The sequence below is a fragment of the Triturus cristatus genome, chromosome 1_2 (assembly GCF_964204655.1).
Source record: "Triturus cristatus chromosome 1_2, aTriCri1.1, whole genome shotgun sequence".
Lineage (NCBI taxonomy): Eukaryota > Metazoa > Chordata > Amphibia > Caudata > Salamandridae > Triturus > Triturus cristatus.
In genome coordinates, this window is record NC_140580.1 from 978,858,119 (window position 1) to 978,874,668 (window position 16,550).

The 16,550-nt window shown below is 47.9% G+C and overlaps 1 protein-coding gene across 5 annotated transcripts in view; it reads left to right on the top strand.

The window, feature by feature from the left end:
- Positions 1-16,550, top strand: part of LOC146868499 (ectonucleoside triphosphate diphosphohydrolase 8-like) — a 465,720-nt gene that overhangs the window by 420,179 nt on the left and 28,991 nt on the right. For all 5 annotated transcript variants that reach the window (XM_085610684.1, XM_085610701.1, XM_085610693.1 and 2 more), the window contains one exon: positions 15,537-15,674. In XM_085610684.1, the coding sequence (XP_085466810.1) occupies positions 15,537-15,674 (138 nt within the window). The remainder of the gene's footprint in view (positions 1-15,536; positions 15,675-16,550) is intronic.

Below are 16,550 nucleotides of genomic sequence, written 5' to 3' on the forward strand. Positions count from 1 at the left end.
AGACCTGTTCGCCACCGCAGAAAACTCAAAATGCCCAAACTTCGCTTCCAGGCTCCAACACATGCGATAATTGGGCAATGCACTATGGATGAACTGGTCAGCTTATGCTTTCCTGCCTCTCCCACTTCTTCTTTTCATGGATCGCAAACTTCAGCAATCATCCCTCACTCTCATTCTAGTAGCCCAGCCTGGGCCAGAGAACCTTGGTTTACCACCCTATTCGAGACGTCTCTAGTGCTTCACAAAAAGCTGCCCAACAGGCTGGATCTTCTGTCACAGAATCAGGGTACACTCAAACAATTAAAACCCAGACAGCTTGATCTTGCAATTTGGCTCCTGAAGTTCTAGAGTTTAGGTACCTCAATCTTCCACCATAGTGTATGACTAGCCTAAAAAAGTGCATAAATCCACAACCAGAGTCTATTATGCAACCAAATGGAAGAGATGTATTCACTACTGTCTTCATAGACACACTGCCGCTCTTCATGCAGCAGTCCAGGACATTGCTCCACCTGCAGGAATCATGCCTCGCATTCACCGCCATTAGGCTACACTTGGCAGTTATTGCCGCTTACCTTAAAAATTGACATGTTTCCTTTTTTTAGGGTCCCTGTCTTCAAGGCTTTTACGGTTGACTCAAACGAGTTATTCCACCTAGGATGCCACCGGACCCTGTGTGTAACTTCAACATCAGCCTAACTAGACTTAGGAGACCTTCCTTCGAGCCCCTTCACCCATGTCCCTTACAGTGCCTCTTGCGGACGGTGGCTTTCCTAGTAGCCAACACTTTCACAGACGTGTCGGTGAGCTACAAGCACTTACCCTAGAAGAAACTTTCCTCCAAGTCCAATCAAACAGGTAGTCCTCAAAACAAACCCTAAATTCCTTCCCAAGGTGGTCTCTAGCTTTCTCCTGAATCAGACCACAGAGTTAGCAGTGTTCTTCCCACAGCCAGAGTCAGTAGCAGAACGACCTCTTAATACTCTGGATTTTAAAAGAGCACTCTGATTGCATTGATAGGACTAAGTCTTTCCAAAAGACAGTACAACTCTCTGTTTCTTTCACAAAGTCATGCAAAGGTTGTGCTCTCTCCAAATCATGTATTGTGTGCTGGTTACTCAAATGTATACAGACTTGCTACAACAATGCCATAAGACCTTTGCCGGTCCCTCCTAGACTCCACTTAACCTGTAATAAAGGGGCTTCTATGGCTTTTCTAGGTAATATCCATATAGCTGTTAACTGTGAAGCAAACATGGGCCACTCCTCACACAGTTCTGTATTGTCTTTAGTCTCTTTAGGAGGCGTGCAGTGATTCCTACATAGAGGGGCATATTCACAAGGATTTATCGCAGAGTCATCGGCACTTTATCGCAGCCAAAGTGGCGATAAATGTATCTCCCCATTCACAAGCTGGTGCTAACAGCCCACAGCACCAGTTTACCTGCGATAGCAGCCGCAAAAACATCACCACAGAGGAACACCGCAACTATCGCTAATGAGATGCAGAGTGGGCGTTCCTGTGCCAAAGGCCGCGACCACACCACACCTCAACATTCTCAACAACCAGACAGATCAGCGATAAAACCACAAAACAGGTGATAAGACGCGTTAGCACCAGGAAATCTACACCTGCTCTGACCTGGTGTTAAGTCAGACGGCAGCCAGCACCACAAAAGGGAGACCAGCCCAGGGCCACATCGGAAGGGCAACAGATGCCATGGAGCCACCCATCACACAGACCGGACACCCAAGAGAGCCACAACACCCACCGACACCACCCCACGGACCACCCCTCCCTGGCACCACCCCCCAACAAAGACATGCCACATCAGCTACACAAAAACATGTACAAAATATTCTGCATGATGTCGCACAAACAGTTGAAATGCATGTGTCATCACAGAAATGAGCATCACACTTTCACTTTTGAAGAAAGAAGTAAAACTTTATTAACATGAACACCGAAATGAAATAAGACACATGGCGGCTCCCCGCGGGACAGTCCGTAGGTCATAGCCTGCAAGAAAAAAAAACATGATGAGAAGGTGTGTCCTGTGCACATCAAAGGACAGAGAGAGAGCGAAGGAGAGAGAGAGAGAGGAAGAGATGGAGAAACAAAGAGAGAGAAGAAGAGAGGGAGAAAGAGAGAGAGAGAAGAAGCGAGAGAGAGAGGGAGAGAGAGAGAGAGAGAGAGAGAGAAAGATGACCCTGCGCACCCAGGCCACACTGCTCACACAGGCCACCGGTGTGTCTCCAACCACGTACCGGTATGTAGAGCAGTACACCAGGACACACATCTGAGTCAAAGCCGTCATCTGAAACAGAGTCCAGATACATGACTGGCACAGTACACATACTTGCACAATATAACATCGCCTACCCGCCCAGGCAGAGGCATCACACAGGCACCCGCCGCCCATACACCATGCCCGCCCATGCACACCCAGGCCTCACTGCTCAACTTCCACCACCGGCGTGTAGACTGGATGTCCCACCACGTGCAGCCACAAGCCCAGGGCCCGCGGACATGGCACCCTCCACACCATGCAGCCACGCATCGCAGGCCACCAGGCCTCACGTTTGGTGCTGGATCTTGAATACTCCATGACAGAGGACATACCAGTGCACCCGGCAACATCGCAGGCTGCACACCCATCCAGTCTTGATTTGTTCAGCATTACGTACATCAATTTTGTGACTTTTGCACACCCGATCAGCCCAATGGCTGCCTCCTAGTCTGTGACCTGGAAGCGAGGCCACGTGGCGGTCGGCCCGCGCTGCACGCAGGCTCTGGCCTACACTGCGGTCCAACAGGGCACACGAAACCTGAGTTGCCTGGACCGCCGGAACGGAGCATCATCGCAGGGTGCCCACCCGCTCAGCAGCCTAAGGTGCCACTGACTCAGTGCACCCAAAGTCACCGTCCCGTGGCGGGGTGCCTGCCGTAATGCGCCAGGTGCGACTAACCCTATGCAACCCCAGTCAGTGCCACGTGGTGGTCAGCCCCTGCCGTACGCAGGCCTGGGTTCCCACTAACCCTGTGCGCAACAAAACTCTTGGGCCCTTTATGATTGGGAACCGTGGCGTCCGTCATCCAGTCACCACGGGCAGAGGAGAAAGTGATGTTGTCGGCCCCTTATGTTGGCGGAGTCACATGGCCTGTGACGCCTGTGCCGAATGGGTGTGGTGTGCGTGCAAACCTGCCCTCAGGGAGTGGCTGTGACATGCTGACAACTAGACCTGTGACTTGCACACCACCAGCGAGTACGCCTGCGATGGGTAGCAATGATGGCCCCCCTCTGAGCATAAGCGGAGTGGTCTGGCCTGCCGTACGCCGGACCAGCGCAGGCCTTGCCACCATGACACGTGGACTCTGGGCGAGGTTCAGTCCATGTCCGGAAATGGAAGTGAGTGATGTGTGTGTCCCTGTTGTAGTGTCCACGGGAACTGGCACACAAAATGCAATGTAGCACCCTCTGCCTGGCATACCACAGGATGAGCTTCATTGATGCAAGGGTAATCACTGCCCCTACATACATCCACACATGCATACATGACTGATGAAAGACGTCACACAGCAGTGCGTCAATGGATGTTTTTTGCACATCCAGTGCAGTTATGCAGATGGAGCGGTTCAGGGCAATGCCCAGCACACTACACAATATGGGCCCGTGGATGGCCAGCCAGAGTCCATCCGGGGATGACCAGTCCTGCTGCAGGAAAGGGTACAGTCCGCAGCCTGGTCGACGTGTCATTGGTCACCAATCCGGAAGTGGCAGTCCATGTTGCTGTCCAAGGTGAGTGCACCGGAGTGTGTCGTGGTTCAGTGTAAGGTCATGAGGCCATGTGTGGGACCAAGCAGAAACAGGCCAGGTGGCAGTAATGAATGCTAGTGCCTGGTCCTTCTGACCATATTCCTTCCATGTCCTCATCCCCGGGTGTGTGCCCTGACCCACCTGTGGGTGTTGCAGAATCGGCTGCCACACTGTGTGCCACTGACACATCAGGGGCCTGAGTGGATCCGGCTGCTGCACTGTGTGCCACTGACACATCAGGGGCCGGAGTGCATCTGGCTGCTGCACTGGCAGGCACTGACTCCCCAGGGGGCGGGGTAGTGGATGGTGTGGGGGCAGCAGCATTCATCTGCGCCACGCCTTGTGGCAGGAATGCCATGGTGGAGGTCAGTAGGGCATGATAGATCCCAGCTACATTTCGATGATGTGCAGTGGTGGCTGCCATCCTTTCCGCCTCCATACGCACCATGTCCTCCATGAGCCTCGGTATGTGTGCCAGCTCACGGCTGGCATCGCTGGAGCCACTCCTAGCAGACAGGTGTTCTTCTCTCCGCGTCATGACTCCAGCGATATCAGTCAGGGCTCGTTGGAGACCATGGGGCAGATAGACACCCAAGGATGGCATCCAGTTTGGCAGCCATGATGCCGAAGCCCACCCGCACCTGCTCAGCCGTCTCCATCTGACACTCCAGCACACGGCGTTGGAAGGCCATGTGTTAGTCCTGGAGGTCTTGGGAGGGTGCCGGGGCTGTGGGTGCCACCTGCTGGGTGGTTTTGGTGGTGGGTGGGGTCAATGATGTCTTGGATGTCGATGCTGGCTTTGTCCTCCTCGTCATCCGTGAAGAGTGGCTGGGACTGCTCTGGAGGAGGTGTTGACGGTGCCCCTGCCATGTGAAGAGGAGATGGTGTATTACAATGTGTCGACATGTGTGTAAACGCATGGTACATGTTGACATTCAGACAGCATGGCATTGTACATTTTGACAGTCTGTAGATCTGGGCGATGACCCAGAGTCATTGTGGGTGTGCACTGTGCTCTGCTTTATTGTGCATGTGTGCCATTGTGGCCATCTCCACCCGCCCCCCCAGTACCTGGTGGTCTCTCACCCTGTAGCGGTTGTGTTGTGTCCTGTCGAGCAGTGTCCGGTCCCCCAACTCCAGCCACAGTCTCCACGCTGATGACTGTCGACACCAGCTCCTCCATGTCATCCAGCTCCAGCTGTGGCGCTGGACCCCCACCTCCAGTCAGCATTGCTGCCTTCTGGTTGGTGGAGTTTCTCCTTGGTCTTCCGCTTGATGTCATTCCATCGCCTCTTGACCTCATCCATTGTTCTCGTGTGCTCTCCGACGGCATTCACCTTGTCGACGATATCCTGCCATATTACAGTTTGGTGCCCAGTGACACCTTGGAGGTGACGAAGAGTTGTTGATGGTGTTCCATCACCTCCGTGACTATGATCCTGTTCGCCTGTGGACTGAACTTCGTCTTCTTGTCCTTGCCCTTCCCTGTCCCCGTGGTCCCAGGCTGGTCATCTGGGGTGCTTGTGGGGTTGCGCTCATCCTCTGCGCCTGCTCCGGCTGCAGTTTGTGTGGGTGGTTTTTCTGCTTTTATGGGGATTTTCCCACCCGCCAAGTTTGTGTTGCAGGCCTGGCGCTGCTTATCGCTGATTTCCGCATCGTGCTTTCGCCCATCGCAGGTTTTTTGATGTTGGGGTTTGTGATTTTATCTCCATCGAGGTGGTTTTATCGCAGACATTGTCTGCAGTTTCGGCAGACTATCGCAAGCTACCGCCTTGTTGTGAATCCCACATTGTCACGGGGTTATTTTCCCGCGATGGGCCGCGATATTGAAAGTTGCGTTACGCTGCTCTTGCGGTAGTTATCACACATTCTTGTGAATATACCCCAGAGTGTGTTCCCATAGTCCAGCCTGCTGGTGACGAGGACCTGTTTGAAGGTTCTTCTGGTGTTGACTGGGAGCCACCTGAAGATCTTGCGAAGCATACATAGTGTGTGGAAGCAGGCGTGTTGACCTTTTTTTCATAGATAGCTTACTGTCTAAGATGATGCCGAGGTTGCGGGCGGGGTCTGTCAGGGCAGGGGATGGGCCAAGTTCAGTAGGCCCCCATGAGTCATTCCATGGAGAGGTGATGTTCCCAAACATAAGGACTTCCGTCTTGCCCGCATTGAGACAGTTGTCCCTCATCCAGTCAATGATGTTTCATCACACATCTGGGGAAGTGGCTCTGGTGGCGGAGGGGTCTTCTGACAGAGAGAGGAAGAGCTGATGATCTAACAATAGAACTGATGCCTATGCACATTACCGATCATCGGTGGAATCACTATACATCGTGACTCGAAAGACTTCTTCGAAGAAAACAACTTACACATGTCTGAGCCCAACACCAGATGCCTGAAGAATGCACAGCAAGTGAATGTACAGCACTATATACCACAAAAAGATGCTTACAGGGTAACATTTTCCTCCCTTGCTCTCTCCCCCACTTCTTTTCAAATTATGTTTTTAAGAGGGCAAGCAGCTGCAGAGTGCTATCAGGTGCCTTAACACTTCATTTGTATTCCTCTTCTACGAATACCATCCACTGTTTTATTTATTCATTAATGTTAAGAGGGCTGCTGGGTCACTTGCTCCATTTTTTTGCCCTATGCGCAGTTTCTTTTCTGCTTTTACTTTCAATTTCTTTACTCTCCCAACTAGTACAAGTACTATTCCAACTGGGGTCATATCAACAAGGGCTGGCGATATAATTATCGCCGCTTTAGTGCCCGTTCATGGGCGAAAAGCGGCAATAATTATATTGCATTATTTACAAGGACACGCTAGCGCGTGTTTCCTTGATTCAGCTCCCGTTTTATTTACGCCTCGCTTTGCATCTCTAATGAGATGCAAAGTAGGCATGCCCTGCAAAAACTAATGGGAAATGGTCGCTAACTGTCCTTCTCCATATTTACAATATGGCCCAGGACACCCATAGTGATATTAAAAACAGCGCTAACCACTGTTATCACCGGTTTTGTATGTCTGCTTTTTTTATGACTACCCTATCTGTGAAATGGGAGGTGGATTCAGTGGCTGAATCCACATCTCCCTATCATCAAGATTCTCCCTAACGCTGCGGGAATATCGCTGGTTTTCCAGCGATATTCCCGCATAACTCTGCTTTTGATGGATTATTTATCGCTCTGGAGAAACGCGTTGTTGATAATGCGTTATCCAGGCGATAAATTCTAGCGATAGGCGGCGGTAAATATTAAAGCGCTAAACGCGCTTTGCGATATTAGAAACAGGAATGTCTCAGCACACAGCTATAGTTATATGTAACCGACAATTGTATACGTCAGTAACAGACAGTGATAAGTACAAGAACAATAACACAATGTCTCCCAAAGGAATTCACAACGGACTTCAGTTTCTTAATGATGTAATTTTCTTTATTCTTTTTTCCCTCAAGCATGTGCCACGTTATGAATTATTTCAACGTGACTGAACCACCCTTGCTTTAAAATATGATCATGACCCTAAATTAAGTGCATCTCTGCAGAAAATTGTCTGTACATCTGTCATCATTACAGGAGACAAATATTCGGACCCAGCTCCTTTAGAACCTGCTGTTCCTTTCCTTTTTCGCTTGGGTTTAAAAGGCCATTCGCGTTCACCGATCGGGTTTTACTTCCCCAGATTAAATTCAATGAAAATTGATTGTTTAATGCATCTCTTAGTTTTCTTTCTCTCTGTGCCTTTGTAAGTGACCCTGCACACCTTTACCCATTCACTTATGCACACCATCTATATATGAAGTAAATGTGTAGGCCAACCTGTATTTTCTGTAGTTTTCAGACCACAATCCCTTCTAGCCATTTCCTTGAAAGCCGCTTCCAGCAGACATCAGCCTCATGGAGTCATTGAGGTTTTTGGTTTTCTTCCCTTCCACAGCAGTTACCATCTCTATCTTTACAGCACTGCCAGCAGGACTCCGAGCTGTTAACTATGCCACGTGGTAATAAGTGTCCTGTGAATAGTACGCGGCAGGGGTTTGCCACAGTTTGCAAGTGGATGATGCTATAATGTGATCCCGTGGCTGGCGATACCTGGGTATATGTGGGCAAGCGAGGGTGTCATCACGTTCATTGGTGGAGCTTCATGAGAGTGACAGGGAGCCTCAAGGAACAGGCTGTGTCTATAACTAGGGATCACAATCCAAGTGTAAATGCACATGCACCTGAAAGCAGGAGGTAGGGACAAGAGGGCAGCATTTGCTACAAAGATCTACAAAAATAATATCACCGGCCAGCAGCACTTAGCAGAATGCAACACATGGGTGACCTGAATAAAAGGAAGCACTGCAACCAATCTGATCTGTAATAAATATCGCAAACAAATGACCATGATTGTGAAAACGACTGGAGGAAAATGCGAGTTAGGAGTTATAAACAGGGTAAGCTGTACACCTCGCCATAAAGAATCAACAAGGTATATATATATATATATATGGAGTTCAAAGAACAAGAAAAACGCACACTCGGAGGTACTGCTCGTATTCTTTACTGAGCTATCGTTACGCGTTTCGACACAGCAGTGTCTTGGTCACACGATATCAACAAAGTTTTCAAACAAACATATAAGCACACAAAAATAGAAGAAGTACTACCATTTCTGTAAATTACAAATTGCAATTGGTCGCCATATTGGAATGGGTTCAATGCTTGATTTCATCACGAAATGCATGCGTGTAGTTGAGTTAATAAACCATAAGATCTGTACAAAACACGATGTCAACAAAATGTATCAATGTATTTGTGCATACATAATTGCATATATCAAAAAGTTTTAAGTCCCAAGGTCTAAAAAACTCAAAGTACGGTATAATCGAATTTGCCAATCTTATATCGGTACCTACACTCATGCTGATAGACCATAGCTACTGTAGCTGTTCACTTCAAGAAGAGGGGGAAACAGAGAGCTAGCCCTCAGGAAAAGGGAATCCAAATGGATTATGGAATTAGAGACCAAGTTCCCGGGAGGGCATAATCTTGATGAGGAATTAGCAACGCACCTACATGATGATTGAGTTTGTGTGCCTCCGAGTGTGCGTTTTTCTTGTTCTTTGAACTCTGTTGGATTATCTGGCCGTAGGTTCGCCGGACAACGCACCACCTGACAAGGGTTTTCATCCCGGAAGGACCTGACGGTGTTTGTATATATATATATATATATATATATATATATATATTACCTACTGGCGGTCGCCAGTAGGTAGTTATAGTTAGGACCCTCTTACCATAGGAAAACCGCAACATTCTATTTTGAATAACTTTGGCACCGGTCGACGAATCCTCGCGAATATTTCAAAATAGGTGGGGCGCTACGCTCCGCTCCTACCCTGAAAGTCTCGGGGGGATTCGTCAAGCGGGGGCTGAGATAAAAGGGGGGTCCCAAAACGCGTTTTTCCCATGCATTTCTCCATAGGACCTTTAGACACAGCTACAGCCCGAACGGCTGAACAGAGTTCCTTGAAATTTGGCAGAGAGGTAGTCCTCAGGTCAAGGAAGTGCCTTTTGTAGGTTTGGTGTAAATCTGTTCAGTAGATTCTGAGAAAATAGCCTTTAAATCAATATATATATCTGAGCCAGCTTACGGTGCGCTTACGGTGCGCTTACCGTACGCGCACGCCGCCGTGCGCGAGCGCGATTCTGATTGGCTGTTAGATCTTAGTAAACATTCGAATCGGTCGAAACCAGGAAGCGGCGGCCGCCATTTTCTCTCTCGCAGTCTGAGAGGGGGTTAAAAAACAAAGGCCAAAAACATGTAAAGGGGCTGTTTAGACAGCTCCTAAGCACCCAGCCATGTTGAGGGAGTCCTCAAAGACCCCCCAAGGCCAAAAACGGAATTTTAATTTTTTCGATAATTTCGCCGATTACGCTTTCCGTACGCGTACGGTAAAAATTAATTAAAAAAAAATAATTATCCATACTCTCCCCACCCCATGTGCAACTGGTGCCCGAAGGACACCATTTGTGCATGGCATATAACAGCTGTGAAAAATTAAAATATTACCTTTCACAACGAAGCGCATCATATGTCCTCCATGTGCGCACGGTGCGCGAAGCGCATCGTGCGTACATGGCCCATCTAGCGTAACGTGGGCACGCGGTGCGCGTAGCGCACCGCGTGCCCTCCGTGCGTGCACGGCACTAACTGCGTAAAGTGGGCGCGCGGTGCGCGAAGCGCACCGCGTGCTCACTGTGCGCGCACGGTGCGCGAAGCGCACCGTGCGCGCACGGAACGAACTGCGTTAAGTGGGCGCGCACGCCACGAATGGCGTAAAGTAAGTTAGCATTTAAAAAACCGTACAAATTCACTGAAAAAACCATAGGTTTCACACACGTTATAGTTAGGAATTAGCATTTAAAAAACCTTGCAAATTCAGTGAAAAAACCATAGGTTTCACACATGTTATAGTTAGCTGGACATTTCACTCGTAAAAAACCAATGAAATTCCCCCGTTATAGTTAGTGCAGGCAACTATAACTCACGTGACCGCAATCTTCTGCTGATGCTAATACTGTATTTAGACACTTATTTGCCCATGTCTTCTTCCATTAAATTTTAGCTATACATATATTACAAATATTTTTTTTTCATAAAGACACATATGTCATCAGCAGAGGATTGCGGTCACGTGAGTTATAGTTGCCTGCACTAACTATAACGGGGGAATTTCATTGGTTTTTTACGAGTGAAATGTCCAGCTAACTATAACATGTGTGAAACCTATGGTTTTTTCACTGAATTTGCAAGGTTTTTTAAATGCTAATTCCTAACTATAACGTGTGTGAAACCTATGGTTTTTTCAGTGAATATATATATATATATATATATATATATATATATATATATATATATATATATATATATATATATATATACACACACCTATGTATATATATACACATATGTATATATATATATATTATCATAAATGTGTCTATATATGATTAAACTGATAAGAACTGGTGAGAAAGTGCAGTTCCTGAGAACGGTCCCCAGGCTCTCCTCTCACCCCAGTGTGTATCTTCATCAATGAGGCTTGTTGATGCTCCAGCTGGCCAGCCGTGGAGTGTGATGCAGGTGTTCACAATCTGCTTCAGAAATACCACCAACAGAGGTGGGATTCAGGATAGAGTCTGAAGCTGATTGAAACCAGCACCCTCCGAGGGCTGAACAGGCTGATCCCAGGATATTAATGTGCTAACAGACTGGCTGGCCATGTCCGAGTTCAAAACGGTGAGCGTTGTAGTGGCAATTAAACAGCCCATCTGTGCTGTACGCTGACCCTCTGGCGATGGTAAGTAGGCAGTTGTGGATAAGACTGACAATGAGCGATCACCTGTGCCCTGTGGGATATGAAAAACAGCCCTTTGGCCCTATAGGCCAGATAGCCAGCTTGGAAGTGCTGGTGCTCAATCTCTACCTTTAGTGCCAGCTTTCAGAGTCCAGAAAAGCAAGTTCTCCTCCTCCTCCTCCTCCTCCTCCACTCCCTCCTCTCGACAGATGGCCACTAGCACAGGAATGCTCACAATATGAGATTGTCCATCTCACTCTTCCATGTCCTCCCAGAGGGTCTCCTAATTCGTGATGTTAAATAATGGACCCTCTTACAATCTTTAGCAGTCAAATTAGCAGCTGCTGGCTCGCTGGAGGCCACATTCAGCAAGGACTGCAAATGCAGGCTCGCCGTGAGAGGGGACCGTTGAATTGACTCTCTCAATGGAGGAGGAAACAGACAAGTGTCCATCAGCAAGCTTGTCTCTTCTTCATTTTCCTCCACCATGGTGGCAGCAAGCTGAGAAGTGTCCCTAATGGGGAGCAGCAGTCACAGTAGTTGGTGCTCTACTCAGAAGAGCTTCGAGAAACCTCAGAAGGCTTCGACTATCCCCACCCTTTTCAGTGTGAGTGAAAGGTCCACCCAGCTGATCCCTGAGAAGGTGGAAATCTTTCATTCAAAAAACATTGTGGTTCTATCAGTTGGAGCTCATGCCTCGCCTGACTGTCAGAACCAGCGGTTGCTAAGTGCATTCCCCCCCCCCCCCCAAAATCCATGTCTAACCCTCTATCACTGTGGGGCCCTACCTTGCCCTCAAACCAGGCTTACTCCTAGGCCATATTTACTTTCCTGAGGCCACCCATGAGCTTACTTTGGTTGCCTTACAGGAGAGGTGCCCGAAGGGCTCCAAATGCTCAGGCGACCCGTCAAGCCCACACTCTTTCCAGCCTGGCTGTATCCTGGGCTGGAAAAGCATAAATATATACTGTGAGCTTCCACCAAGTACCGTGGGCATATTGCTGGACTCCCTGAGCTGTTGTATGGCCATGGAGCATCCAAACATGTCAGCGGCCAGAGCCCACCTTCATCCACAACTGTGACACAAATATATACATCTTGAGAGGCCTACCTGGCCACGTGAAACAGGCAGGCTCAGGCCAGACCTAGCTACCAGAGGCTTGACGTTCCTGCTGGGCCTTCTGCATGCCCTGTGATCCAAGGTCTGATGTCCAGAGCCCTGATGAAACTTACATGAAACCCCAGCATGCACTGGTTCTGGGACCCATTTCAGTGATTGCAATATGTATGCAATCACTAGTATTTCACTGGATCTCTCAGAATATCCTGTGATCAGTGCACGGTTGTGATCCTGCTCGGTCCATGTGGTGCCTGCAACATGTGTCAACCAACCCTCACTGCAGGCTGAGACCCAGCAGCAGTGCCAGCCTCCATCTCGTCCAACAAGGGGATAAATCAGATGAAATTTCAGAACATAAATTCCCTATAAGCAATGATTTCATATTCTGCTGCTCACAGATGAGTAGCCTGTCGGCTAGGGAGATACAAAAAGCAGGAAGTACTAAGCAAAATGTCACATTATCTACCGATAGGAAATGGAAGAAGGGCAGGTAATATAGATGGGGCACACTGCCCTGGTCTGATCTGGCGTGCACCTTTATTTGGGTACACCAGGTCCAGACCAGATCGGAGTGCCCTATCACATTGAGCCTTTCACTGTGCAGACCTGGACCAGACATTAAGGTGGCTGCAAAAGGCTGCAGGTGGATGTTTGGGAAGTCAGTAGGACCCTCTTTCGCCCTTCTAAGTAGCACCATTGAAAGGTGCACTGACTGTGCATGAATCCATGTGTATGTCTACTAATGGCCGCTTTACCTCTGCACCCATCTAAAATATGGTGCAGCTTAAAGGCAAGGGATTCCTTTATTTTACATGGATCAATCAATGAGGGTTTCAAGGTGCTTGCGGAGGGGGGTGCAGATCCGCCTGAGCGCTGGGTTCATTCGAAGAGCCAGGTCTTAGGTCCTTCCTGAATTGGGACAGCGATGGGCATTGCATGAGGTGGGGGGGCATTGTGTTCCAGGTCTTTGCGGCGAAGTAGGAGAATGATCTTCCTCCGGATCTGGTCTTGAGGATTCGTGGGACAGTGGTCAGTGACAGTTGGGTAGAGCAGAGGTGTCTTTTGGGTGCGTGGAATGAGAGGCGGTGAATCAAGTATGCTGGTCTGGCGTTGTGGAGTGCCTTGTATGTGTTGGGTGAGGAGCTTGAAGGTTATTCTTCTGTCTACTGGGAGCCAGTGGAGTTCACGCAGGTGTTGTGTGATGTGGCTGTGGGAGATGTTTAGGACCAGTCTGGCTGTGGCGTTTTAGACGTTCCAGAGTTTCCGGAGGAGTTTCAGGGTGACACCGGCGTAGAGTGTGTTGCCATAGTCGAGTCTGCTGCTAATGAGGGTGTGCATGACCATCTTCCTGGATTCGGTGGTGATGCATCTGAATGTCTTTCAGAGTCTGCAGAGCGTGTTAAAGCATGACGAGGAGACAGCTTTGATCTGGCTGTTCATTGTAAGCGAGGAGTCCAGTATGATGCAGAGGTTTTGTGCGTGTTCCGTGGGTGTGGGGGGGGGGTGTTCCCAGTACAGCAGGCCACTAGGAGTTGATCCAAGCAGAGGGGTTGATCCCAGGATGAGGACTTCTGTCTTTTCTGAGTTGAGCTGGGTCTTCATGCAAATGACGAAATGCCCACTTAAGATCATGCATGGCACATTTAACACCAGTGCAATCAGAAGGGACCACAAAAGCATCTACGGTTCCTTCAGTAATACCAAAGTGCCTAGGGGTGCAAAAAGCAACGCACACACCTGTTGCGCCTTTTATAATACGGACCATGGCAAGGAAAATGGGTATTTATTTTATTTATAAGCTTGGTACCCTGCCTCACAGGAGGGTTAACATCTCATTGTATTAGGGATTGGAATGAGAAGACTGACGATGATGTAATGCGTTTAAGCCTCATTAAGCATAGGCACTGGAAGTAGCAATTCAAGGGGGCATTGCAACCCCCAAAATGACCATGCTGAAGGTCAGAAAGTCAATAAGCATTAACAATGCCTTTAAAATTTGTTTTTACATTGTCTGATTGTCTATGCTTCAAAGACAGGTCAAAAATAAGCCTTTCTTATGACGACTTGCTGTTTATTCTTTGTGCATGAGAATTGGTGTTTACTTTTCTTTCTCTAACTGCTAGGTGACAGGACTTTTTAAGGTGACGTATGTGACAATGTTGCTGTGGTAAGGGTTGTGTGAAAGGAAAGGCTGTAGGATGTAAAAAAAAATCAGACACAATATTTAAATACCTTTAAATGAACTGTACAATTATTTCAGAATATATCAGCAGTAGGAAATCACAAATGAAGCACATTGTTTTTTTTATAATTATATAGAGTGATGGAAACAAAGAATTGAATAGGAAAAAAACAAATCAATACACTTGGTGATCCACATATTTTAATATTTGGAGGAACCTTATTTCCACACATTATCTTTTGTGCACTGTATGATTTTGTCAGTAAAACTGTATGTCAGTGCAAATTTAGTGGCCATTTCAATGGAAGAGGTCTCTAACTAATTACCACACCATGCTTCAGTAATATATTTACGGCAGTATGCTGCAAAATGCACCTCCAGTTACATACTACACACTTACCACTCTCTTGCTTAATACATTTGCTATACTTGTTCTTTGTTTGGCACTTGGGTTTTTGACACTCCCTAACACTTTAGTGATGTAAAAACTGGGAACAACAACACAGAGTGCATGGGTTGGGGAAAGCAACATGGAGGGTGCGGGTGGAAAGATCAATGCGGGGAGCTGGAGAGGAGAAACAACCGTGATAGAGTAGGAAGGTGTGGGGTAGGAGCAACTCGGAGGGCAGGGGTGGGGAGAAGAAACAATGGGCAAGTAAGATGAGTACATGAGAGAAACATCTGGAAAACACATGCACGTGCTTAACCACAAAGGAAACAAATAGTGCTTGAAAAGCAAGCAGTGAAAGCATAGAAGCCAGTCAATCAAAAGAGATAGTAAAGAGTCTGTTCTCTATGTGTGGAACAAACACACAATTGAGAAACTGGGACACGAATAAGAAGCAGGCAAATCTGAGTGACAGGAAAGTCAACCAATGGATAGAAGTGGGTGGGCCCCAAATCTATGTATGTTCATTGGAAACCCACAATACGTCTTTCAAAACCAGACAGTTGTACTGTCTGGTAGGCTCGACCTAATGGAAAAAACACTTCAAACACCTGTTGTAAACTTAGCCAACAAATGCTCATATATTAATTGAAATGTTGTGTATTTATGCTTTTTCATTAATTAGCTACAAAAGAAGTATCCTACTGAGAGAGAAGACCGTTTAAGTACTTACTGTGCCGCAGGATATTACATCGTCTCTCTCCTGGAAGACAAATACAAATTCAACAGCGACACCTGGAGCAACATTGTCTTTGCCAAACAGGTAGCTATGTTTGCAGATTTTGGTTTTAGATTTGACAAGCGGTGATCATCCTGGCCATGAATCACTTACAATAGTATCTCCACAGGCAAAGTTGCAAATATTTTAGCTGAACAGGACTCTACAAAAAGCCTCTCACAACTTGCCATGTCTGCCACTTCACTTTCCACCTTTAAGCCTTTCCCTGTAATGAAACCGGATGTTGTATGTCAATGGGCTGAAAACTGTTCCCTCTGTAATACGTAAACTATTAGAATGTCTTCTGGAATTCTGCAGTCTTGGAGGGCCCAATTATATTGAAGGTTTCAACCCCAAGGTGATGTTTGTTATGAGTGTATGTTTGGATCACATTCAATCAATCAGGGGATTGTAAGCGCGCTACTCACCCGTGAGGGTCTCAAGGTGCTGGGGGGGGGGGGGGGGGGGAATGGGGTCCACAGCTCTGTTAGCCGAAGAGACAGTTCTTGAGAGTCTTTCTGAAGGAGTTCAGGGAGGGGGCGCGTCTGATGTCTGCCGGGAGTTTGTTCCAGGTTCAGTGATGACCCCTGTGGGACTCCGCAGGTGATTTTCGTGGGATCGGAGAGGAAGGGTGGCAGTCTGATTCTTTGGCTTCTTCCGGCGAGGAATTTTCAGATCCAGTATAGGGCTCTTCCTTGTATGCCGGCGTTGTGTAGTCTGGCGATGAGTGTGCGGTGTCGAAGGCTGCTGATAGGTCGAGTAGGATAAGGGCTGCGGAGTGACCTTGGTCCAGGATGGTGCGGATGTCATCTGTGGCGGTGAGTAGGGCTGCATCGTTGATGTGGTTGCTTTGGAATCCGGATTGGGACGGGTCGAGGATGGCGTTGTCTTCGATGAATCATGTCAGTTCCCTGTTAACTG